Below are 27,645 nucleotides of genomic sequence, written 5' to 3' on the forward strand. Positions count from 1 at the left end.
AAAGAACAAGAATGGCATGGCAACATCATCGCCTAGAAGTTCACCTTCAAATCATATACCTTTCTGATTTGGAACCATATCATCATTTCTTCACCATTGCTGGGTTGTAATCTTGGAACTCCCTAACAACATTATGGGTGTACTTGCACCATATCGACTGCAGCAGTTCAAGAAGGCAGCTCACTCACACCTTCTCAAGGGCAGTTAGGGATGGGCAATAAATGCTGGACTTGCCATTGATGCTGACATCCCACAAATGAATTTAAAAAATCTCCTGATGTGGCTCAGTGTTATGTATTGTTGCATAATACTCCTGTGATATGTTTTACTATGTTAAAGGTGCTATATCAGTGCAAGTTGTTGTTTAATGAAAAAGATCAAAACTCTCTGATTGAATTATGTGAAACTAATTTCATTGCCTTCATTCTTCTGTTTCTGATATCTTTATATATCAGACAAACTCAACAATAAGTGCACAACACATAAGTGATGACTCGGTCAAATTAATGTTTTATTTAGAATGTCACAACAGAGAAAGTCTAAACCCATGCACGCTTGGTGTACAATCTTCAATAGAATTTTGTACTCCGTATTCAGTTCCTGCTAATTGAGTGTTTGAAAATAATCTCATTAACTCATTAATCTGATTCCCTACCATAAAAAACGTAATAAATACAGCAAAAGTTTCCATAGGTCTTGAATACTAACAGTATAGAGGCTAGTGAATACGTAACTGTATGCTCACATGCTGTAATATGACTTGTGTTGCAGTTTATGTGACATCAACTGTTTGAGCTTACTTCTCTTGCTTTTTGGGTATTTTTTTGTGGACACAGTCCTAGTCCCTTATTTGCGTTTTTCTCTGATTTCACCAGCAGTTATCTCAGTGCTCAAAGTTTAGTGACTGCAAGCAAATAAGGTAGTTGTGGTCGTTTCACATATCATCAGCTCTCTCCTTTCACAGCTTACCACGTCATGTTGGGGATGCAAAGAATTTGTTTGAAGGGGACTGCAGGAAACTGAAACTGAATTCTTACTTCATATCCCTTATAGCCAACAGAGGGAGGCTGTGTGCCCTGACAGGAATTTTAACCCAGAACTTTATGTAACCTTCATAGTTCACAATGCAAGCTAGACTTCTATAAACACAATTTTATAATCAATCAGTACATATATAATGGAGATCCAGATGGTCTATGCCTTTTTGATTAAGGATTTTGAGCTTGAAGATGTTTACCATTCTTCTGACCTGCAGCTCACAAGCTAAGGTTATACATTCGATGATTGAAGAATCCTTCTTCGGGCACCATGAAGAAGGCTTCATAGTCCAGAGTATGTTAATAGCAAATCTTTATTAATGCCTCATTACTATGTACATATTTACAGTAAAGGGTGCAAGTATGGAGTTGACTCCAGTCTAGGCCTTTACCCAACTCTATCCATCTCTAGACTGACCGTGGTTCTGGGTCATGTGCCTTCTTACATCACTGTAATACTGTACTCAGTACCACATTAACTCTTTATGTACCAGACTGTACTCCTACATCTCCCAATTCTTTATCTCTTAGATAGTGTTACTTTAGTTTACTTCAAGTCTTACATTGTTATGTCTTGTGCATTAGATTTATTGTTACAATCTTGATGCTATTCTAACATTATTTCTATTACAGTATTAACATTAACAACATTAGCATTCTCACTACTTCATGTCCTCTTGAGGTCCTTGAAGTCAGAGGTTCAATTGGTCTGGAGGTCTTACAATCCTTCCACATCTTGTTCGCCGTCCTTTAGGGAGAGTAGTTTGCTCTGGTGTTGCTTGTTCTGGTCATTGGCTTGGAGGTTGGACTGGCATTTGGATACGGTTTCATCTGTTTCTTCCATTGCTTGATGTTAAACAAGGCCTGGCTTGTCAGGCTGGTTTTGCAGTGCATGGTTGTTGTTACTCTAGACCATTTCTTGTGAGGTAGACAAAAATGGCATTCATTTGCTTGGCAGTACTTTTTCTTCTTCCTTCTCCGTTTAGGCCATCTAGAAGCTCGGAGGTTGAGGAAGAGTGATCCTGTAGCAAGAAGATTGAGTAGCATGCTCACCTCTGATTTTTGTTGTTGATGATGCGCAACTGCTACTAGCATGCCTTGTGGTTTGGGCACGCTGGCTGGAAGTTGGTGTGTGTGCACCGTGGTTGATGTGTCTACTGACTGTAACCTTAATTGGAAGTAGGGGTTTCTTAGACTGTTGCTCCTTCTCTGGTACCACTTACACTGGAGGTGCTATGGTAATCTCATTTATGGTAACTTTGTCTGACCACTGGGGACTTTCCAGGAGCTGGAATGATGGACAAACCTGCTCCGCAAAAAGAGAAGCAAGATCACAGGTGAAATCAGAGTTTGAATACTCTTTAGTGTCTGAGGACTCAGCACCATGCTGTTCTAGCCCACTAATGACTGCAGTGGTCTTGGCATCTTCCGCAGGCTAGAGAAAATCGAGGGATATGCAGACACTTCTGCTCAGAAGAGAGAAAGGCTGTTTGTGGCTGACACACATCAGCTCAAAGATTTGTTTGTCACCATACCTCAGGGATTTAAGGATCATGCTGAGGACTGGGAGTCGGACTCACCCAGCTCCATAACGTGGTGTGTTTCTGTCGTTAGAATCCAAAGGCCTTGGAACCATCGTTCCTTGTCTGACAGGACTGTCATGCTGGCACCTGAATCTAATTAAAACTTGCTAGATGACCATTTACCAGGCTGTCAACATTCCAAAATGAAGAACTGTATTTTCAGATGTTCCCAAAGAAGAATGGCTGTGTGTCTTCTGGGCCTTTGGTCTCACCTCGTGGATGATGTTAGGGATGTTTGTGCAGTGCTGGGGTTTGACTTGCATAGTTTACCAAAGTGTCCTTATCACTTGCAGTGGAAGCATTGGGCAGTACTCGCAGGACACATCTTCCCTGTGAGGGCGCTTTACACTGCAGCACTGGCAAAGTTGCTCTGCTGGATGGTTTAGTGGTTGTTTTTCCTGACTTGGGTGGTCCCTGAATTTTTGTGACTTGATGTAGTGGACTGAGGGTTAGTTTTAGCCCTGTGAAGTGTTTTCTCCCCTTAGGATAGTCCTGTGTTGTTTCTGTAGCTCAGACAGCCTAGCTAGCTGGGTAGCCGTGTCGAGGGTAAATTATCTTTATCTTGTAGGTGGTCAGAGAGCAATTGTCTGCAAGACCACCATGATTCTGTCTCGGATGAACTCAGACTTTAAATCGCCATATTCACATCCTTATGCCATCCTATAGAGATCATTAATGAAGGAAACAACAGGTTCCCCAGGAGGCTGGACTCTTATTAAATTAGCTCTCTCCAGTATTTTATTGGATCTCAAGTTGAAAGGTTTGAAAACATCATCAAATTTGGCAGATGAATCATCAAAAGCTTGTCATGCAATGGTGTCATCTGCTATTGGCCCAGTCAAGTAAAGAAGTTTAATAACTTGTTCTGCCTCTGATATTTTACTTAGACCTGCAGCAACGCTGTATCTTAAAAATCTTCTTCTCCAAAGGTCCTGTTGTGTGACTGCACTGGGCCATAGCTGTGCAATTGCAATCCATTTTTGATGATTTTAAAAATGTGGGCACAGCTTTGAGAGATTACCTTGAGAGAGACTTCCAAGATGACGTTGCCAGTTACTGCTTAACAAAGGATCCTCCTGCACTTACTGGTTTTTGGCGGGCTTTTCAAAATGGCGATGGAGTGCTTCGGCCTGAAGAAGAAGGGACTGCAATGGTGCTGTAAGTTGGCTGGCTGCTGACTTAATTCATTCAGTGGTATCACATTATGAGTCTGGACTCTTGGAAAAGATCAGTGTTTACGATTCGGAATTTGGGAGCGGGTTTAGGGACGAGTTGCTTTCAAACAGCGATTCTGACTGAATGACTTAAAACAGGTGTCTCGGGACTAGCTGGTGTGGAAGTTACAAATTTTATCACATGCTTGCAGGCTGTGAGCTCTGCTTGCTGAAGCTGGAGTTTTCTGTTTGAGTAAAACTTCAACCTTCTCTTGTTTGCTTCCGTCTCTGGAGCTTTTTCTGGTGAGTTTTTTCAGCGTCTGTAGCTTCAGTTGGGAGTCAGGTTGATTGCAGAATTTGTTGAAGGTGTCCTATTCCTTAGTTTCTCTGCATTCTTGTGATGTTGAGGGTTTTGACCCTGATGCTGACACCCCAAAGAATCCTGCTTCGGACACCATGAAGTAGGCTTTGTGGTCTAGAGTATGTTGACAGCAAGTTTTTATTAACAACTCATAACTATGTACATATTTACAGTGGAGGGTACAAGTATGGAGCTGACTCTAGTCTAGGTCTTTACCCATCTCTTCCATCTCTACGCCGACACTGGCTCTGGATCATGTGTCTTCTTACATCACTGTGTGGGCAGTACTGTACTCAGTCCCATATTAACCCTTTATGTACCAGACCCTACCACTAGAATCATGCGTATCCATATTGTAATGTGAATACTTAAGCATTTGCTTTCGACTTTGCATAATATGAAACTTTATGATTGAAAATTATAAATTAAGAATGATTAGCATATGTGAAGCAAAAACAGAATTACCTGGAAAAACTCAGCAGGTCTGGCAGCATCGGCGGAGAAGAAAAGAGTTGACATTTCAAGTCCTCATGACCCTTCAACAGAACTTATTTTAACACTCCACACTTATTTTAACACTTGCCCACATGTCTGTCCTTGGCTTCCTGCAATGTTCCAGTGAAGCCCAACGGAAACTGGAGGAACAACACCTCATCTTCCGACTAGGCACTTTACAGCCTTCTGAACTGAATATTGAATTCAACAACTTTAGGTCTTGACCTCCCTCCTCCATCCCCACCCCCTTTCTGTTTCTTCCCCCTTCCTTTTGTTTTTTCCAATAAATTATATAGATTTTTCTTTTCCCACCTATTTCCATTATTTTAAAATATTTTAAAATTGTTTATGCTCCCCCCACCCCCACTAGAGCTATACCTTGAGTGCCCTACCATCCATTCTTAATTAGCGCATTCGTTTAGATAATATCACCAACTTCAACACCTATGTGTTCTTTTGTTCTGTTGTCTGTGACATCTTTTGAAGATCTGCTTCTATCACTGCTTGCTTGTCCCTACAACCACACCCCCCCCTCCACTTCTGTCCCCCCACCCAAACCCCACCACCACCCCCCCCCACCACCCCCCCACACACACACACCTTAAACCAGCTTATATTTCACCCCTTCCTTGGATTCACCCAGTTCTGTCGAAGGGTCATGAGGACTCGAAACGTCAACTCTTTTCTTCTCTGCCGATGCTGCCAGACCTGCTGAGTTTTTCCAGGTAATTCTGTTTTTGTTTTGGATTTCCAGCATCTGCAGTTTTTTTGTTTTCATTTTTGTTTTTATTATCTATTAGCATATGTGAAGGTTCCTTACAGTCTGCAGCAGAGTTTAAACCTCATTAATCACTAAATTAAAAAATGTTTTGGAGGAATCTGAAATAGTAACAATTAAAATTAATTGGATATTTTGACTGCCAAAGAATCAGATAAAGTTTTAAATATTTTCTCATTAGATTTGATGTAACATGTTGTGTACATATCTGGACCTTTTTAAAAAAATTGTTGCAAAAATCAGAACAAAAATGCTTTTAATCATTTAGTCGGGGGTCACAGAATTGTCTTTCATCTACAGGTTATTGGAAACTTATTTTTCGGTGGGACCCTGTCAACAATTTTTCATATTATTGTGACAGTCTGCATTGTTGCCGCAGCCACAGGCATTTCATTAGCATATGACTGCCTTGGAATAGTTTTGGAATTAAATGTAAGTAATAGTATTCTTTTTTTTGTCATCCATTCTTGGGATATGGACGTCACTGTCAAGATTGGGATTTATTACATATTCCTGAGAAGGCCTTGTTCTTCAACTGCTTTAGTCCATATGTTGAAAGTGCTCTTACAATGTTGTGTTACGATCAGGTGAGGAAGGGTGCAAGGACTTGCCCTTTCTTCCCACTCCTTGGTTGATCATAACAAGGTTTTGAAACATTTATAAGGATGGAAGTGCCGATTCAGTATTTACTTAACAGCTTATGTGCTGATTGCAAGAACTCAGTCAGACAGGCTTTCTTGAGTTTAAAGAAGTAAGGAGATAGTTTTTATTGTTCTAAAAAACAGCCAGGTAAAGGTATCCAAATATTTTTAAAAAACATATATTGTGACTATCGCAAAATAAACACACACACACACAAGTTACAAAGTAGAGGTGGTTAACTTGTGGCCAAATTAAAATTCAACAAAAGGCAAAGGTGCGACTGGAATCATATATAGGAGAGAGAAGAAAATGATGGCAAATTTCCTCCCCTAATCAGTTTGATTTTTCTGTCAACCTAACAACCTCATGATTGCTTTTCCTGATCTCAACTTTTTATTTAAACTGAACATAAATTCTAAAACACTATGATTGAATTTGAACTAATTTCTTTGAATTACTAGTCCAGCCCTCTGGATCACTATTCTAGTAATATAACTTCTGAACTTGCATACTTTACTGCTAAATGATTTCTAACAAAATGCCAACTTCTGCTCTTATCCATTTCTAACTCTGAACGGAACCATTGCTCTTTGCTTTAGTTCTTTTCCTGGCCTTCTCTCCATGCTGCCTCCTGGCTGGAGGTTTCCTTTTTGAAACAGATCCTCAGTTATCTTTCCTCAGAGCAGTCTCAATCCTGGGCAGCTCAGCCACTGGTCCATCCATGTAATCTAAGATCACACACTGCCCCATTCCTGTGCATTCCAAGCCTAAGACTTACAGTTCCACTTTTCCTTTTTGGTCAGCCTTGCTCAGCTCCACTTAATTGCATCCGGCCATTTTCCTTCCCCAAACATAAATCCAGTCACCCTATACTACTACTTAGCTTAACTGTTCTCCAGCTGCCATTCAGATTGGATTCTAGCCTTCCTTTCTGCTTCCAGCAACCTATCCTTCAATTTTAACATCCTCTCACCCTCTCTTTTGGCCTTTGAACTGCCACAGCATGTCAGTCATGTGGACCTGCTCAATTGCTTCTTCATCTATATGTTCAATATCCTATTTGTTGTCATAGTTACTGCTATGTATTGCTACCCTGACCTGTGGACTGTTGGTGTTGTCTTGGTCACAAGTATGCATGGCCTTTCTCCCCTAGACAGACTGGTACTTGATTTAAACTGGTTTATTAACACCATATATAAGGCAGGTTGCAGAGTAGGTATGTCTCTCCTGAGCACAGTGTGTTCTTTTCTCTCTTCCAAGAGTCTAGCACATGACCATTGATGTCAGTGATATATGATCATCTACATCACTCATTTGCATATCCATTCTATAACACATTACAGTACAGTCAGTATATGGGAGCTCTAAGATCATGCAGTTTGAGTCATCAAATCAATTTCTGTCACTACAATCAACTTAGCCACTTCATCTGCACCCAGCTTTCCCCACAACATCATGTCTGAATCCCTCCAATCAGGTTTCCATCTTGCCACAGCACTGAAACAGCTATTATCAAAGTCACAAATTAAGCGACGGGACTGTGAGCATGATAAACTTACCCCACCTCATCCTTCTCAACTTGATTTTAGGCTTTGAAAAGGTTGGCCATGCCATCCTCCTCCAGTGCCTCTCTTTCTCCAACTGGCTGGGATTGCTGTTATCAACTTCCATTCCTATTTATTCAGTCATGGCCAGAAAATCCCCAGAAATGACTCCTTTTCTCTTACACAATTAACTCTGAAGCTGTCAAGAATCTATCCTCGATCGCCTCCTGTGTCTTCTCCGAATGCTGCCCCTCAGCAATATCATTCAGAAACACTTCAGGTTGCAGACAGATGATAACCAGCTCTACCTCACCACTACCTCTCCTGACCGCTCCACTACCTAGGATTTTTTACGTTGTTTGTCTGACAGCCGATGGATGAGCAAAAATTTCCTCCAGTTGAATATTAGGATGACCAAAGCCATTGTCTATCCTCTTAGATATAAAGCCTAGTGCTTGGTTTTGTTTTTTTATGGCCTTGATAACCTGTGGCTCAACTTTTAAAGATTGATATATTGGTGCTCCAAGATCCCTTTGTTCCTCTATCCCACCTAGACTTGCATCTTCCAATAAGTAGCCTCCCTATTCTTCCTACAAAAATTCCTACCTCACATTTATCTGTGTTCAACTTTATTTGCCAATTATTTGCCCATCCTACAAGTTTATTAATACCATCCTGTAAGTTATTGCAGTCCTTCTCAGTATTAACTGTTGCCCCCCTCCATCCTCCAATCTGGAGTCATCCACAAATTTAGAAATTGTATTTTTGGTTCCAAAATCCAAATTGTTAATGTAAATAGTACAGCCAACCAATAATATATCCCATGCCCATGTCTCTTTATTCTGCCCTATTCCAGGGGATAACACATGGAGGCACAGGGGTAGAAATTAATCTTGGACTATTATACAAAACGATCAATGGCAAATGGGCTGCCCATTTTGCATTCCACTGACTTCAATGAGAAACAAATTTGGATGGAGTAAAAACGGTCATGGTTGCCTATTTTGCACTAAAATCCCAAAATGAACTAAAACCCCAGAAATATTAATTATTGGAAAAAGGGAGTGATACTGAAAATGGAATATAAATAAAATAATTAAAAACCACCACTCTGATGTTACAAGAGCTTTGACTATAAAAACTCAGTAAAAAGTCCTTCAATGTTATCATTTTATTTTCACAGGGTGTGCTTGCTGCTACTCCATTGGTTTTCATCATTCCAACAGCATGCTATCTAAAACTCTCTGAAGAGTCATGGTGTCATTGGAACAGCATTCAACCTTGTATGATCCTTATCACTGGTATATTGGTGATGATTGTTGGGTTTGTGATGGCTGTCATGTTTCCCCAAGAATGCAGTCATGGAAAGGAGATGTTTTACTGCATGCCTTCAAATTCATCTATATACAATATTACAGATTCTGTCAATGAGTTGATCAGTCAATCTCCAGTGTTCATTCCAAGCATCTTGTAAAATATAAGAGTATGTGCAGTGGTTTGATTGGCATATGTTGATTTCTGTTGCATTATAACAAATTTGCTGTTACTTTTGAGGAAATGTAAAATTATGTCCCATACTTCATTCCAAAGTTTGCAACCCATTTATTTGTGGCTGAATGCATTTATTTATTGTCAATATTTAAAGCAAAAAAACACTGGCTTCTCCGCTTATAAGTGAAGCAAATTGAACTTATACACTTTTGATTCATCTGTAAATGTTTGATTGCTTCAAAAAATGATACTGCTTTGGATGCATCAATAAATGATTATAACTAACGTACTTCACTATTAATTAGCTAGACCAGTGACTCAATGGGCTTATTTCATGAGTAACTGAGTGGGTACATACCAGGAAGGTTCCACGTTTGATCCCTGATCTGCATTGAACTACCTGATCTCAGCTCAGACAATAGGAGAGGCATTACAATGAAATTGTGTCCCGGCAGTAGGGATAGGACAATCAACCACTCCTGCTAGCTATCTAGTAACTGCTGCCTTTAAGGGTTTCCATGCTGGTAATACAGTATTGACTGATAACGTAGCATTGAGCAAAAAAAATCCAGCGGCATAAGATTCAATGTGTTGAACAATCCTGTGCACTTTTGTGAAACTGTTTATCCCATAAGGGAGAAAAACTTGATTAGACAATGATCAACATACTGTTGCTTTATTGCTATACATTAAACATTTACAAACTAACAGAATTCAGGAATGACAACTTTTCCAAAGTTGGAGTATGCCACCATCAACTCTTGCCATTTAATTAATCGTGTCTTCCACCCTATCACAGACTTGCCCTTTTGTCTGTCACTTCCCTTCGCCCTTTCTTTACCTCTATACTCATTTAAAACCTATTACACCTCTAACATTTTTCATTTCTGTTGAAAGGCAGTTGATTGAGAACATTGCTTCTCCTTCGATGCTGCCTAATCTGCTGAGTGCTTCTAGAATTCTGCTTATTTTCTTAAAAAATTAGTTTCCCTTATGCTGTCAGCCACAGGGACTACTGAAGAATCTTGGGTATGGCAGCCAACTGATTTCTGGATGACGTGCTTTAGACATTAAGCTTCCAACATACATATAAGCCTAACACTTGTTTTAGGAGTTTGTTCACCTGTGTGGTAATCTGAGGTGTAATACACTTTTAAAAGAATGTAAGCAGATTGACCACATGACTGTAAGATCCAATAGCTATGTAGTGCAGGCTACCATGTTAATGTTAGTCTAGAGTAGGGTCTGGTTGGAGAAGCACATATCACGTTAGTGCTCTGTTGTCTGTGTAAATAAATAGCATATGCTTCATTTCATATTGGTCTCTACATCCGCAGTATATTGTAATCGATTCATCTGCTGACAGATAAGCATGCAACTGGTTCGCGAGCTAAGCAACCCCATAGCAGAACACAACAGCCTGGGTTGCCTGAAAAAAGGCCTTACAAATTTAGCAGCGTGTCCAATGTGTGGCTGCCTGGTGCTAAATTGCTATGCTTTGCTCTCACTTTACACACACAAAAAAAAACAGATGCAATACATACTCATTTCTATCCCATTACTTGCCTTCTTGCTACATTTGGTCATTGCTAGTGACATTAGCCAGGTAGAGTTTGCTTATGAGGATTACTTGTCTAAATCACAATTTTAATGAGTACTGGAAAATAGTGAAAAAAATCTCTTTTCAGCAAAATTTTTGTTTGTTGTAAAGCCAAAAATTAAAAGTTGACATTTTAATCAGTACAAAAGTTCATTGTAATGGGGCAGGCCAATTTGATGCCATTTACACTTTTAATTTTGCAAATGACCTTTACAAAGAAAGGTCAATGCAATTTTATGAAAGGTTGGTTATGCCAAAAGATTTCTTAGATTTCCTCATAGATGCTGGTAATGTGGCTGATATTTAATACAGTGATTGTCAGAATCCGTGCTGATCGAATGGAGCATGGACTTGTGCTTAAAGTGAAAGCTTTTGAGATAAATGGACGTCGGAATATGTCACTAATGCTGTAATTTAACTGTAGAGCTTGGAAAGTGCCTTAAGGAATAGGGAATGAATATCTTGGAATCCAGGGTAAGTCAATCTCAAACTTTCTTTGTGGGGTCCGGCTTACTGCTGCTGCTGTTCCTGGCTCCACTGCCTCTTCTGGGACTGATCATTCTCTCCTGGGTTGACCTGACAGGAAGGTCACACTTACTTTCCCACTCAGGCCTGCATTAAAGTTATATCATCGGGATCCAACAAATTTATGGGGAGAACTTTCTCCCTGTCGGGTGGGCTGATCAGGAGCGGGTGTGGGTGGGCACGGAGCCGATCGTTGCTTTGCGCCACCATTTTGTGTGTGCAGGCCAATTAAGGCCCGCCCAGCATGACGCATGCCCGGCGGCACTCAGTGCTACCTGTGTGGGTGGGGCGAGGAGGGAGAGTTGGGGCCTGCACTTTTTCACGCATGTGTGCGAAAGAGCACAGAAATCTCCAAGGCACGGAGCTGCCTCAGGGAGATTAATTTCAGTGTTAAAGTTGGGGAAAAAAAAATTATTCAGACATGTCCCCTCATGTGACACTGTCACATGAGCTGGGACATGTTTATGAATTTTCATTAAAATTTTTCTTTCATTTATAAAGTCTTCATGAAACCTCATCCCGCTTGTGGATGAGGTTTCATGATAAATGCAAAGGCCACCTGGACTCTTCACCTGCCCGCCAACCTTAACGTTGGGCAGACAGCTTTCTCAATAGGGCTAATTGGTTTTTAAATGGCATTAATAGACCTTTTACAGTTCGGCAGGCGCACAGCCAACTCTAGTGCGCGCCCGCCAAACGTTAGATCAGAATGACGCACAGTATCATCAGGATGCACGCCCGACATTGCCCCGCACACCGACGAGAAAATTCTGCCCTATGTAAAGAAGACCCCCCAATGGCTTCTATCCTAGCCACTTGCTCAGGAGAGGAGGTTAAAATGGCAGACGGTAGGAAACTGGCTACTCCTAGGTGGGGAAATAACTCAGAGCATTTCAACTACCTAACCACTTTGGTTTCCACTCGGCAAAACAATGATTAACAAGGGTTAAAAAGCTCGAATAAGTTGCACCTTCCTCAGCTTCAACATCAAGTCCAAAGTCCTTACTTAAACCTTTACCTGATGGTTGCTGAAACAGATGCACTGTTTCATGGGATGGATGCAAAGACCCTTCTCTATCGGGACTGTTTTCCTCAGAAAAAATAAGGCTGAGGGGAGACTTGATCGAGGTATTCAAGATCCTAAGGGGTATGGACAGGATAAATAGTGAGAAGCTGTTCCCACTCAAGAGGGCATCAAGAATCAGACAGCACAGATTCAAAATAATTGGTAAACTGAGTAAATGTGATGTGAGGAAAAATGTTTTCACCCAGAGGGTGGTTGGAGTCTGGAAGGACCTTCTTGAGAGGGTGGTGGAGGCAGGTTTGATTGAGGTATTCAAAAGGGAATTGGATTGCTATCTGAAAAGAGGGAATGTGTATGTATCTCTACCAATGTATCATCAACTGCAGAAGTTAGCAGCAAGGCTGAATATTATATAAAGCATCTACAGAACTTGTGAACTAAGTGCAAGAAGATGACATACTTTAAACAACCGATCAAGATTAAACTATCCAACAGTATATATGGAGTATCATCTTTCTAGATTTTTGGCCATTTTCCAACAAAAAATATTAGAACAAAAGAACAACTTTAAATATTTTTAAAATTATTCTATATTCTCAAAAGCTTAAGACAAATATCATTAATACACTTGTGATGGAACAGAACCTCACTGTATATGTTTATAAAAAAAATCCTCATGGCTATTTTTTAATTTAAACTGGACCTTTTGGTTGACAAAGACCATTAAGATGGCAGACCCTGTGTCTGTGTGTGATTGGGTCTGTGACTCACCAGAACAAAAGAAACCACTTTGCAGTTTTGGAAATGTCACACCTCATTTTTTCTGAAGAGCTACTAACAGACCACCTGGGGATTGCACAGCCCAACTTCAAAGGGGCCATTTGTATTTGATAAACCAGGCCTGCCAGAGTCAGAAAGTCCAGAGACAATGACTTCCCAAACACCAGACCCTCAACAAATAGCATCTCTTTCAACCTATTTTGGCTGAGACGTTATCAGCCTGGAACACAAAGCCAATTAACAGAATTGGAATCATTAATCATTACAGTGCAGGAGGCCATTCAGCCCATCAAATCTGTGCTGGCTCTCTGAAAGAGCATTCTATCTAGTCCCACTCCCCTACTTTATCGCCGTAACCCTGCACATTCCCTCTTTTCAGATAGCAATCCAATTCCCTTTTGAATACCTCAATCAAACCTGCCTCCACCACCCTCTCAAGAAGGTCCTTCCAGACTCCAACCACCCTCTGGGTGAAAACTTTTTTCCTCACAACACATTTACTCAGTTTACCAATTATTTTGAATCTGTGTTGTCTGGTTCTTGATGCCCTCTTGAGTGGGAACAGCTTCTCATTATTTATCCTGTCCATACCCATTAGGATCTTGAATACCTCGATCAAGTCTCCTCTCAACCTTATTTTGTCTGAGGAAAACAGTCCCAATCTCGCCACCCTATCCTCACGGCTACAGTTCTTTAGCGCTGGAATCATTCTTGTGAATCTCCTCTATTCGCTCCAACGCCTTCACATCCTTCCTCAGGTGTGGCGCCCAGAACTGGACACAGTACTCTAGATGAGGCCTCAACATGATCTCCTTACTCTTGTACTCAATAATAAAGCCCTATATGCTATATGCTTTATTAACTGCTCTCTCAACATGACTTACCATCTTCAATGGCTTATGTACATATACACCGAGGTCCCTCTGTTCCTGCACCTCCTTTAGAGGCTCTCCCTTTATTTTGTTCTGTCTCACCATATTCTTCCTGCCAAAATGAATCAACTCACTCTTTCTGCATTAAGCTTCATCTGCCATTTGTCTGCTCAATCCATGAATGTGTCTATGTCCTTTTGAAGTTCAAGACTATCCTCATCACAGTTGACAACATTTCACCTCCCCTCTGGTCCTCCTATATTCAGCCTGTTCTCATCTGTCATATGCACACTTCTCCCTTTTCATCTTCACCTTTATCTCTCTCGTCATCCAGGGTCCTCTGGATTTATTTTTCCTCCCTTTCCCCTTTAAGGGAATATATCTTGACATTGCCTGCAATCCTGTTGCTTTGAAGATGGCCCATTGATCAGCCATTATCTTTTCTGCCAACATTTGATTCCAACTCACTTGACTCAGATGCATTCTCATCCCATTGAAGTTGGTTTTCCCCCAATTAATCATCCCTGCTCTGATTGTTCCTTGCCCTTTTCCATGGCCAACCTAAACCTCATGATACAATGGTCACTGTTCCCTAGAGGCTCTCCCACTGTTATTTGATCCACTTGGGCCAACTCATTCCCCAGAATCAGGTCAACAGTGCCCTCCCTCTCGTTGGATTGGAAATATACTGCTGAAGTACACATTTCTGCAACTTTTGCCTCTCTTGTCCCTTTACACTATTCCTATCCCGGTCTTATATTTGGATATTTGGATAATTGAAACCCCCCCCCATTACCTCTCTGTAATTTATTCACAAATTTGTTTCTCTACATCTCTTCCAATTTCCAGACACAGGACAAAAATCCTTTGTTGAAGGCATTGTGGAGAGGTAAGGTTGAATGACCTAAGACTCTGGCTTGTCGAACAAGTTGATATTGCCTTCCTGAGCTGCAAGCCAGTCTGCTGCTCTAACATCTGACTAGCAGGCCACACAGAAGGGGCTCTGCCCAGGTTGGACACCTGGCCCAATCTATCCTATCTCTGTTGGAAGTTCTGCACCAGCACCTACCAAAACTGTTTCATCTCTGTGTGCCTATTGCATCTTGTGAAGTCAACACCACCAGATAAAGCGGATTTTACAACACCAGTTTTCAGCCTGCCGATCTCTGTGAAGGCATTTCTCATCGGACTTTGATTCCAGACACTGGAATCATGTGAACCAATATTTATTTTCTCTGTGGTATTTTTCCAAAAAACCTTCTTTTCTCAATCTCCTTTTTTACTGCATGAGTGCGGAGGGGGATGTTGCGGACTCTCACAGTTTTTTGAATGTGTGCAATAAACTAATCTTTTTGAATTCATCCTACCTCAAGTTTGCTATGCGGCTACTGGTAGGATTTGATCACACAAAAACCGAGGGGTTTGGAAATACACCACCACTTATTAAGAAGGAAATCATTTAAAACACCTTTGTATGTGGATGGGTGGTGAGAGGAAAAATGAGTGCTGTTTGAATGGACCCCCCTTCCTGTCCGTAACGTTCTAAATAAAAGGTGATTTCCTGGAGATTAGACAATGAGACAAGGACACAACAACACAATTTGTTAGCATCTCCAGAAAATGAAAGAACATCTCACACTCATTGTACAGGAAGATTCTACGTTCACTTTCTGTTAACAGATGGAAGGTAAAAGAGAGTGAGAGATTGGCTTTCTGAAAGACAGGATAGCTGCACAGGCAGTGAGGCACCAAAATGAGAATCACAAAATCTTTACACAGACTCAGAATGTCAGAAATGGTCGAGGAACAATTAGAAGATACGTTGCTTAAGTCAAGTAAGACAACCTACTGAAGTGTGAAAACGAGGCAAGTTCTTGAGGCCATCATGGGAGGATCAAGGAGCATAAGCGCAGTGCAGGCGTGGAGAGAATGACAGCAATCATCACAAAACAACTACAGAGCAAAAAAGTGAACAAATTATATCACAGTTGAGGAGTGAGAGCTGAGCCTGAGGGAACTAAAATCACAATCATGGGTAAGTATTGAGATAAGCATTTGAGAAACTGGAATAATTAAACTGGGTTTAAAAAGTTCAAGGTATTCACTTTTAAATGTTATGAGTCTTAAGTTTTATTCCAGCTAAATTTCATTAGTTATCAGTAAATAGAGGCATAACAGGGCACCTTAGTCCTGTGCCATGTGGGAACTCTAGGATGCATCTCATATCCTGGAAAAAAAACATGCTCAGGAAGCTGGAGAAGCTTGAATTCTGAGTTTCAGAGCTTAAGCAACAGCTGGCAATACTGCGGTGTGTGTGTGAGGCTGAGAGCTACATGGATAGCAAGGTTCAAGAGTTGGTCACGTCACAGCTTGAGAGATCAGGCGCAATTGGAATGAATAACTTCCGGTCAAGGAGGACCAGGCAGGTAGTGCCGGAGTTGTCTGAGTGTATCTCACTCTCCAACCAGTATTCAGATCTGAATACAGGTGAGGATAATGGTTCTTTTCGGGAGCACATCCAGAGGCAAGTCCATGGCACCACGAGGGGCTCAACTGTACAGGGAGTGGTGGGGCAGGGGGAGAATGATTGGGAATACAGTAGTGATAAGGGAATTAATAGTTAGGGGAACAGTCAGGCATTTCTGCAGCCATGGACTTATTCCTGGATGGTATTTTGCCTCCTTTGTGCCAGGATCCAGGATATGATTGATCATTTGCAGAAAGTTCTGAAGGGGGACAGTAAACAGCCAGAGGTCATAGTCTAGAAATAGAAAGAGAGGTCAGGTCCTGTAATCAGATTTTAGGAAGCTGGGAAAGAGATTATTAAGCAGGACATCAAGGTTAGTAACCACCTGATAACTCCTGGTGCCAAGTGAGTATAGAAATAGGATATAGATAAACACATAGTGGGAGATGTGGTGCAGGGGGGAAAGGGCTTGAGATCTTGTGGGCCATGGGTTCAGTTCTGGGGGAGGTGGGACCTGTTCAGACCAGACAGATCGCACCTCAACAGAGCTGGGCCAATGTCTTCACATGTAGATTCAACATGCTATACAGGGGAATTTAAGCTAATTTGGCAGGGGGATGGGCACCAGGATGTAGCGTTAGAAAGGCAAAATAAAGTGCAAAGAATTGGGAGACAGATTGTACCATGGTATTCGATGGGATTAGACTAAGGAAGGTTTAATATAGGCTTGCAGCAGAAGTGGGTAAATGCAAAAAGCTTGATAAGGTTGGTGAACTGCAAGAATAAATAGTCACATAGGAATATGATGTTGTGGCAATAATGGAGGTGATTCAAAAAAGGCAAGATTGGGAACTAAATATTCCTGGTTACAAGGGGCAGGATTTTGCCCTTGGTGGGCGGGTGGGTCCCACCGGCTTGGCAGTGTGTGGACAGCCAAACCCCACCACCACGCCATTTTAAGTGGGCGGGCCAATTAAGGATCACCCAGCAGCCAGCGCTTCCTGTGCGGGGGGTGGTGGGTGGGGGGGTGGTGGGATTCCCCATCTGTCAAAGTGCGCTCTTTCGACACCAAGTGCTGTCTCAGGGAGTTTACTGACAGGTAAAAGAACCACCAAAAATAGCAACATATTAAAATTATTAACATGTCCCCCTCATGTGTCAATGTCACACGAGATGAGACATGTTAATAAGAAACACATTAACTTTATGAAACTTTTAAAAAACGGACATGAAACCTCATCCCACCAGTGGATGAGGTTTCATGTTTTTTCAGAAGCCCGCTGGGGCTCCTGGCCTGCCCGCCAGCCTTAAGGTTGGACGGGCAGGTCTTTAACAATCTTAATTAGCCTGTCAATGGCCTTAATTGGCCATTGACAGGTCGGTGGGCGGACAGCTGATTTTGTTGTCCGCCTGCCTTCCTGAAAATTTAAAGGGATCAGGATGACATCAGGGGTTCCTCCCGACGTCATCCCGCATCATTTTCCCGTCAGCGAGCGGGCCCCGCCCCCAAATCGCTGACAGGAAAATCCTGGCCAAGGTGTTCAGGGAACATAGGGAAGAATCTTCTGGTTGTCATGTGGGCCCCACCCCGCACGCCGATGTGTAAAATAATGCGTGCGTCCCGACACCACCACATGTCATTCCGGTCTTTCGTTCAGCAGGCATGCACCGGAATCAGTTGCATGCCCGCCAAACTGTCAAAGGTCTGTTAAGGCCATTAATAAAACAATTAACTAATTTATGAGGGCTGCCCGTCTAACCTTAATGTTGGCGGGCAGGCGAAGAGCCCAGGCGGCCTTCGCATTTTTCATGAAACCTCATCCACAGGCGGGATGAGGTTTCATGAAGGGTTTATTAAATTAATAAAATTTTTTATACATTTCATAAACATTTCCCAGCTCATGTGACACTGTCACATGAGGGGATGTGTAAATTATTTTTTACCTTCTTTATTAAAAATTCTCATCCTGAAATTAATCTCCCTAAGGCAGCTCTGTGCCTCAGGGAGATTTCATGCACGAAAGAGCGCAGGCCCTGACTCTCCCTCTTCCCTCTGCCTGCACAGATAGTGCTGAGCACTACCGGGTGCGCGTCATGCTGGTTGGGCCTTAATTGGCCTGCCCATGTAAAATGGCAGCATGCAGCTGATCACGGGCGTCGATCAGCTCCGCACCCATCTGCTCCCAACCGGCCTGCCCAATGGGGAGAAAATTCTCCCCATAGGGAAGGATAAAAAGAGGTATTGGGTGGGGGTTGGCATTAATAATTAAGGAGAATATTGCCATGCTGGAGAAAGAGGATGTCCTTGAGGGTTCAAGGACAGGATCTACTTGGTTAGAGTTAGGAAACAAGAGAGGTGCCGTTACACTACTGAGTGTATTCTATCAGCCACTAATCAATGGGAAAGATATAGAGGAGCAAATTTGAGGGAAATTACAGAGAGGCGCAAGAATTACAGAGTAGTGATAATAGGGGGCTTAAATTATTGTAATATAGACTATAATAATTATAGTGTGGGAAGAGAAGGGGAAGCATTTCTAAAGTGGATTCAGAGAATTTTCTTGATCAGTATGTTTCCAGCCCAACAAAAAAGGATGCGTTGCTGGATCTGGTTCTGCGGAATGAGGTGGAGTCAAATGGAGCAAGTGTCAATAGGGGGAGAGTAAGTAAACAGTGATCATATTATCATAAGGTTTAGATTAACTATGAAAAAGGACAGAAGAAATCTAGAGTAAAAATACTTAATTGGAGGAGGGCCAATTGCAGTGGGTTGAGAGTATTCCTGGTCAATTTAAACTGGAATCAAAGATTAGCAGGCAAAAATGCAATTTAACAATGGATGGTCTTTAAAGAGAAAGGGTTTGGGTACAGTCTAGGGCAACAAAAACCAGTGCTCCCTGGAAGACAAAAGAAATAAGAAAGATGAAGCAGAAAAAGGGGGCATATGAGAGATGTCAGGCTGATAATAGAAATCAGAACCAGGCTGAATATAGAAAGTTCAGAGGGGAAGTGTAAAGGGAAATCAGAGGGGCAAAGAGAGAGTATGAAAATAGACTAGCAGCTAGCATAAAATGGATTTCAAAAGTCTTCTATAAGCATATACATAGTAGATAGGTAGAAAAAGAAGGGATGAGGCTGATTAGGGTCCAAAAAGGAGACGAAATTTGGAAGTGTAGTGAACAGTGAGGAGGATCGTGATAGACCTCAAGAGGGAATTTAATGTAGACAAGTGCAAAGTGATACATTTTGGTAAGAAGAATGAGAAGGGAAAATAAAGGGTACCATTCAAAAGGGGTTTCAGGAACAGAGAAACATGGGGGTTTTCTGTGCAAAAGATGTTGAAGGCGATAGGCCAGGTTGAGAAAGGGGTTTAAAAAAGCATACAGGATCCTGGGCTTTATAAATAGAAGCATTGAGTACAAAGCAAGGAAATTATGATGAAACACTAGTTCGACCGGTGTCCAGTATTGTGTCCAATTCTGGGCACTGCACTTTAGGAAAGAAGTGAAGGCCTTAGTGCAAGTGCAGAAAAGATTTACAAGAATGGTTCCAGGATGAGAGACTTCAGTTATGTGGATAGATTGAAGAGGCTGAGTTGTTCTTCATAGGGCAGGGAAATTAGAAGGGAGATTTGATGAAATTGTTTAAAATCATGAGGGGCCTAGATGGAGTAGTTAGAAAGAGAAATTATTCCCATTGGTAGAAGTGTTTATAATTAGAGAACACAGATTTAAAGTGATTGGCAAAAGAGCCAAAGGGCACATGAGGAAAAACTTGTTTATGCAGTGACTGGTTATGATCTGGAATACACTGCCTGAAGGATGATGGTGGCTGATTCAACTGTGGCTTTCAAAAGGATAAGTACTTGAATGAAAAAAAAATGCAAGGCTCCAGGGAATGGGCAGGGAGTTGGACCAGCTGGACTGCTCTTGCAGAGAGCCAGCACCAGCTCAACAGGCTGAATGGTCACCTTCTGTGCTGTAACCATTCTATGAATCAATGATTTTTTAAAAATATTGAACTATTATATGAAAACAGACCAAATTGAACTAATTGAATATCACCATAGTTGTTGGTCTATATTTTCAGGCACTGATATAAAGAACCTTTTGTGGTTAAATAGGAAGGCAGCTGTTGTATGTCAGAGCACTGACCTAGGCATTCTCAATGTTTGGGAGCACTCAGATAGTGTACCAGGGCCTCATAAGAGTGAGGGATCTGCCAGAAAGAGGAAAAATCTTGAAGTTTTGAAGCAGTGGAAGAAAGGTCCCAAGCTATGTAAACATGTGCAAATCGTGCTAGTTGTGGCGCCTCTGTCCTGTACCCCCACATCACAAGAACTCTTTGATCTATTCAAATTACACCATGTTTCCCCCTGGACAATGCCAATGAACAACATCACAATGCCCTCTCACAATTTCTACATGGCACCTCCCTTTCTGCAACCCAGACCTGGAAATAATAGACTTTAGAAAAGGCAATGTCCTGGTATGTATGACCAAGATGTAGTTGAAATAATAAGTTAACAACAGTGAGAATTCAACCCAGGGGGCTGCAAGAAAATTGCACCTGATAATTACCTAAGAGCAGCAGCTGCAATCTATAATATTAAAGGGTAGAATAACTTAGATGCACAGCAATTGTTTTTTTGGCACAATACCAGAAATCGTAAAATGTTTCAAATGAGAGGATTATTAACAGCTGGTTTAATTTTCTGTACAGCCTCATACTTCTATATTATACAAAATTTCTTAATCTCAGGTGTTATATGACATCTAAACCATGGTTCCATGCATGTCCTTTTCTGGAATAAAAACAAATAAAAATGAATGGCATTTTTTATTACCACAAATAAATATTATTTAGAATCATTGCAGGATGTGAAATGGATGGGATCAGGTCTGCCACCTGTGACATACTTCTCTGGTTTTTTATTCAGTTGACTTCATTGGGAAGAAAAATCAGGAAGGATGTATAATGGATGGCTCATCTGTTCTTACCCATTTTACATGGTATTCTGCCCTTTATGCTGTATCAAAATGCATTGATTTCAGAACACAATTAAGTACTATATTAACCTATTGAAAGCGGACTTGCTGAACCTTTGCAATTTCTAAGAGATTAAGCATTTTACATTAATGTTGTAAATTCAGATAGTTTCACTAACCAAATTGGTAAAAAAAAATGTTGTTGAGGCAGTAAAGTTAGAAAATGCACATCTGACTGGTCAACAATTTTGATGAGCAGAATAGTCAGCATATATAAGGTATACTTATCCAAAACATTTCCCTAGGAACAGCCTACTTTATATTTCCAACATTTTCTATTTTAAGTTCAGACTTCTAGCAGTTGCAGTTTATCCTTTATATTGACAATGCAAGTCTAATATTTATTTGTAAATCAGAATAAACTGTCACTTAAATGTTAATAAAATATATATTGCAGTAGGTTGATTTTTTTCTTATAAACTAAGCTGCCTTACTTAGGTATTCCATTGGTTTTGGCTTTGTATTTCTAATGTGTCTTTTAGCTATTGAACAAATGGGATGAGAGTCAAACCTGAGTTAGCAAGTGCAAGCGTATGTGGCATAGGGAATGTTAAGGTGGCATGGGGTGTGGGTGGGGGGTGTGGGTGAAGGGTAAAAAGGGCGGCTTGTAAAAAATATTGGGAGCTGGGTTGCTGTGTTGAAGAACCAAGGCGGGCTTTCTAACTGGCCCGCCACCACATCTACACTGCTTACGTACTCTATCATGGCTTGCAAAGTGCACTAAGAACCCAACTTCTGTATGAAAAGACAAAAATTCCTCATAAAGTCACACATGGGTTGGGTGTGCATTTTGCAAGCCATGAAAGTGCGCAGGTCATGTTTTCCCAAGCCTAGATAAAAATTCGGCCCATGACTATGCAAAAATAGGATGTCAAATTGTTTCATAACAAACTATTCTTATCTTTTCCTTTCATTACTGGTCTTTCATCGCATTAGACCTAGGCAGAAAGATGAAGGTGATTTCTGCCCCAAAGTAAGAGCAAATTCCTTGCTTATATAAATTATTTGCACAATACCGATGTCAATTGTGTATTTAAAAAAATGTTTTGTATTTTGTAGAGACTTAGGTTTCCAAAATCCACACTTCCAGCAGTATGGAAGTGCATTACTATACATGTTTATCACTTTTAAATTAATGTTCTATGATCTTTAACAGTATTTCACATTAACTTACAGTATAACATTATCAAGTGCTACATTTAGGACTATAGCATTGCTGTTAAACTATTTTCTACTTTTATAGTCCCTATTCCAATTATTGCTTGTTGCATCTTAACATTTTACAAATGAAAGTGTTGTGCCTACATTGTAAGCACAGGCTCCAAATGTTGGCATTGTAAAAATATCTTTATGATACTTTTATAAATTTTTATGCTGCAGTTATATCATTCCAAGCAGCATGGCTAATGTCATTGAACTCAAAATATCATGTGATCTTGATGGGAACAAAATTGGAGAAAAGAAAAAATGTCACATTATGTAAATGAGCACAGGAAACCATGCTGCATCAAACAAAACAAATTTGACATCAAAATAAAGTTTGAAACAATGAACAAATGAAATCAAAAAGTACAGTAAACTCGTTTTTTCTTCAAATGCAAGTTAATTCTCCAAGTGCAGGAGTTTCCAAATCTAAAGTGATACCTCCAAATTCACTCAGTTCAAATCTATTTAATTTTCAAATGCCATCTCTATTTAATCTTTCGATTTCAAGTAATTACAATCTTAATATGTTAGTGATAGTCTTACATGCGGACATCATCAGACACCAATGATGATTTCTGGTCAACTCACCAGTTATGCAGTTGAAGGATATGGAAAACATGTCCATCTTAGTGTGATCCTCGCTTGTATTTTACTGATCAATAACAAGTTCTCTATTAGTTTGTTTTTCAGATTTTCAAATGTTCTGTTCTTTTTAGCTTGAACGTTGGACATTTAGACAGACAAACAAATTTGGTTTGCAAAATATAGACATCAAATATAGAATATTTGATCTGTAGCCCCAATTTCAAATATGCTGCCAATGGAATAATTTAAGGAGCTCAAGAATCTTCCCATAGGCCAAATTTAAATTCAAATAATAATTAGATTTGAATTTTGTTGACCTTGTTGACTGTTAAACATATGAACAGTGCAGCTGCCCAGTTACTCATCTGAGGTTTGTACTGAGGTACATTGTCATTGTAAAGTAACTAGAGTTGCATATGGGCCCCACTTACACTAAGCTAAATTGTTCTCAATTTTGTTACTACATGCAAACTAGAAGAATGTCTTGTTTTTTGTTGTTTTCAGTCCTACCATCCAATGTCTTGATAAGCACAGAAAAAGTAAAAAAGAAAAATCATTGCATCTTCATAAAGGGCATCAATATAGGTCATTGTTGCCAAGCCAATGATGTTTTAAAGTCTCCTTTATATTTTGCTTTTTAAACATTTAATACAGTATTCATGAGTTTTCAAATAATGTGAATTTCGAACTACAGCAGTATTCATCTGCAGCAATGATCAAGAGGCCAAGTTACATAATCTACAGATAATAATGAAGCCTATTTCCCAGGTAGAGAAACATTTCTAGTAGACAATGACTTTGAGAACTATCTATGTATCCATCACCTTAAGTGTCTTAAACCTCTCACACAATACCAGTTGCGAGATTTTTGTCTTGCACTTATTGACCTCAACCAAGTGTGTTAGTAGACCTATAGACCACAAGAAGAATATTGAAGCCTAAATTCAAATTGTGCATCTTTATGAGTCTGTGAAACAGAGGATATTTTTCAGACCCAAATCCAGAAATGCCTTCAGTCTTTCTACCGTTTTCTTTTGGCAAGCAGAGTTGCTGAGCTTTTTCCCCAAGATTTTTCCTTTCCTGCTAGTAATAGACCCAAAGAGTCCTTAATTACAGACCACTTGAAATTCTATATAGTTTCTTGCACACAAAACACATGTCCAAGCCTCAGCTTAAACATTGACAGTTACCACAGTGTCAGCAGACAGGCTCAATAGCAGTTTCCCTTTCATCGGACCGATATTAATCTGGTCAAATGTTTTAAAAGAAATTTAAATCGACCAGCCAAAATACCACAAAACAGAAAATGGTAGACAACTTCAACAACCCCTTATTACAACTGCTATGTAATTTGTTGCAGCAAATTGCAAGTGGTTGAAGAACAGTCAACTGGGGAAGGTAATAGCCCCTGCACCACACAAATCTAACGGGATGGAACATCACTGGAATTTATATTATTTCAAGCTTGCTTTCTTACGTAATACTCGCTGCTTCTTGCCTTCTGATTACTAGTCTTGACCTAAACTATGTGGCTTGAATCAGGAAGAGACAATGTGGAAATATAATTAAGTAACATTGAAGGTAAAGAATTAAGACACATTAGCATCAGTCTTGAATTTATGACATGGCTTGGTTCAGGATTTATTGTTTCTGCCTACCTCTTAAGAGATTGTAACAAGTTATTAGTAATTTAAGTTGTTTAACCTTGAGTAGAACTTTTCTATTAAGCTAAATAATATTCTTTACTTGTTTTTAGCAGAGGTAGAGCCAGTAGTAAAATAATAACAGATGCTTTAGAAATATAACATGAACCTTGGGATAGCCACAACTTTGAAACAGTGTTCATGCCCTGCTTTGCAGTTTCAGTCCTGGCACTGTAAATACCCTGTAAACATTAAAGCTGCAAATTAAAATGAAGAGTGAAAGAGAATGAGCGAGAAACCAAGTTAATATGGATAATTCTAACCCACATGAATGATGGGCTTGTTTTATGTGAGAAATTAACATTTAAAACATTTCAAACTTACCTAACTCACCCAACGCTGGTTTTAATAGATGGAGAATGGGGTCGGGGTTGGGGGTGGGGGTGGGGTGGGGGGCGGTGGTGGGCATTGATCATGTCTTCAAAAGGGGGCAAAAAGGCAAGGATCCTTAAGGTAAGGGCATTTACTGCACAGCTTGTGGGCCTGGCAAAGCAAGAATGTTTTACTGTTTTACTCTGTGGAGAGAGAAACAGAGCTAATGTTCCAAGTCCTTGTGACCCTTCTTCAGCTCTGAAGAAGGGTCATATGGACTCGAAATGTTAACTCTGTTTCTCTCTCCACAGATGCTGTCAGACCTGCAGAGCTTTTCCAGCATTTTTGGCTTTTGTTTCAGCTTCATGATCACTGATTTGACCTGCAATCTCACCTCCACACTCTTCTCTATGACCAAAAGATGGACCCATCAAATAAATGGTTATAGCGGTATAGCAGACAGGGAAGGAAGGATCAAACACCTGACAAAGAAGGCTCCCCTGGCCTGGATATGTGGCAGTAGAAAGGCAGGTACTGGTTGTGTACTGATAGGAGATTCCCACCCCAAACATCAGCTCATTCTTCCTCCATTCCCATAATATCTGGTGCAGCCACCCCCCATTACTAGCACCTGTAGTCCAGGAAAAAATGGTAGCGATGATTAGCGTTTAAAGTTGTTAAACCCAATGTTAAGACTGGACAGCCCAATGGAAAGATGAAGTGCTGTTTCTCGAATTTACATTGAGTTTCATTGGAACATTGTAGGAGGCCAAAGACAGAAAGGTCAGAGTGGAAATGGGGTTTCTTACTGATTCATCAGCTGCTACAAACCATAGACAATTAAGTAAAAACAAACTAAAAACGATTGAACATTTTGTTTTAAATGTTGGAAAGTTTAAACTTTTTCAACAACAATTACCACATTTCGGATAACTGACACTTTTCTACCTCTGCACTTTTTTTTCTCCCATAACTGTGCAGTTTTAATATGGACTATATTTCAGCTCTCTAACAGTATAACAGTTCTACAATGTCTATAAATTTGTAATTGAGTTATGAATGAAATAAAGTCAAAATTCTAATCCTAGTCTGAATTTAACTGACCCTATTCATTTGAACCAAACAGAGCAACGGTACCTTCTAAACTTAAAAAGGTATATATAGTTCCCACCTCTTAAATGGGTATGTTGGTGCTAATGGGATTTGCCCAGTGGACAGATTAAAGGGCAATGCTGCGGCCATCATATAACAAGTAATGGCTGTGCCAAAGAGAGTGAGTATTCAAGTGTGGAGTTATCAGTGTTCCCAGCTGAGGTCCATACATATGTACTAAGTAGCAGATGCACTACACAAGCACTACAGCAAAGACTTCCTTGGTCTGACAGCTAAGATCCCAACCACTGCAAGTTTGAGATGTATATATGGATTCCTATTTACTCACATGAAGATTTTGACCATGAAGTTATAAGCAAACACCTGAGACTGGAAGCACAATAGGCAACTGCACGTTGAGGAGGCGCAAAATACTCAGAGTGCCTGTGGGCAGCCGGTGCGCTTAACATGTCATAAATGGCTGCTTTGTGGATGGAAGAAACAGTATTAGCAAATACTTTGGGCTAGTTACCTGATTAAAACATGGTTGGTTTAACTGGTACAGACTGGACATGATTTTATTTCACATGCCATCTGTTCCTTTCCTTAGAAAACAGTGCATTTGAAGCTTTAGATGTCATCAGTGATGAAAATTAAAATTACCTTACAGAAATTACTGTGGGGTTTACTAAATCTCTGCACCTAAATTGTCAAGGTGCCTGCTACTCAAATGACTTAAATTTATTTTGGTTATGTTGAGTACTGAAAATTATGTGCTAAACATTTGCATTGCAGCATCCAGCTTCACTGAGATGATACTGTTGATGTGTAAATGGAAATTTCAAGATGCTGCAGATTTGAAACCAGAAGTGTTTCCCTGGTCACACTGTAGTCCCTTCAACCAAGGCCTCATTACTGAATGACTAGCTAACATAGGCATTTTCCATTATAAATATGAAAATAGAAATTTATTATGTAAATATAATGTAAAATATAAGGACAGCATAATGATTTATTAATGCAGGCTGAAGTATGTCTGCATGCTATGGTCCTATTATCCTACATCTTTTAATGCTTAATTTAATGATGTTTCACCTTCTTTACTCCATGTTTATAAGTGTTGACTAGAAATACATTAAAGTTGCGGGACTAATAATTAGTCCAAGCCATTTTTTGGGCACTGGGGTTGCAGTTCATGTCCTGCCCACACCCATTGTCATGGAAGGAGACAACACACAAACTTGGCACTGCCACCTCATTTACCTGATTGTAATGTCAGTTCAAACCTTGATGGCTGCATAAGCACTCAGCAGCGGGCCAAGCAGTGTTGCAAAGAACACATAATT

At 40.4% G+C, this 27,645-nt stretch overlaps 1 protein-coding gene across 1 annotated transcript in view; it reads left to right on the plus strand.

Moving 5' to 3' along the window:
• slc38a11 (solute carrier family 38 member 11) overlaps positions 1–9,068 on the plus strand; it is an 81,664-nt gene extending 72,596 nt beyond the window's left edge. Inside the window, exons 9-10 of the mRNA XM_041201494.1 lie at positions 5,709–5,840; positions 8,778–9,068. Of these exons, the coding sequence (XP_041057428.1) occupies positions 5,709–5,840; positions 8,778–9,068 (423 nt within the window). The remainder of the gene's footprint in view (positions 1–5,708; positions 5,841–8,777) is intronic.
• Positions 9,069–27,645: the final 18,577 nt, after the last annotated feature.

The sequence above is a fragment of the Carcharodon carcharias genome, chromosome 12 (assembly GCF_017639515.1).
Source record: "Carcharodon carcharias isolate sCarCar2 chromosome 12, sCarCar2.pri, whole genome shotgun sequence".
In the NCBI taxonomy this organism is placed as follows: Eukaryota; Metazoa; Chordata; class Chondrichthyes; order Lamniformes; family Lamnidae; genus Carcharodon; species Carcharodon carcharias.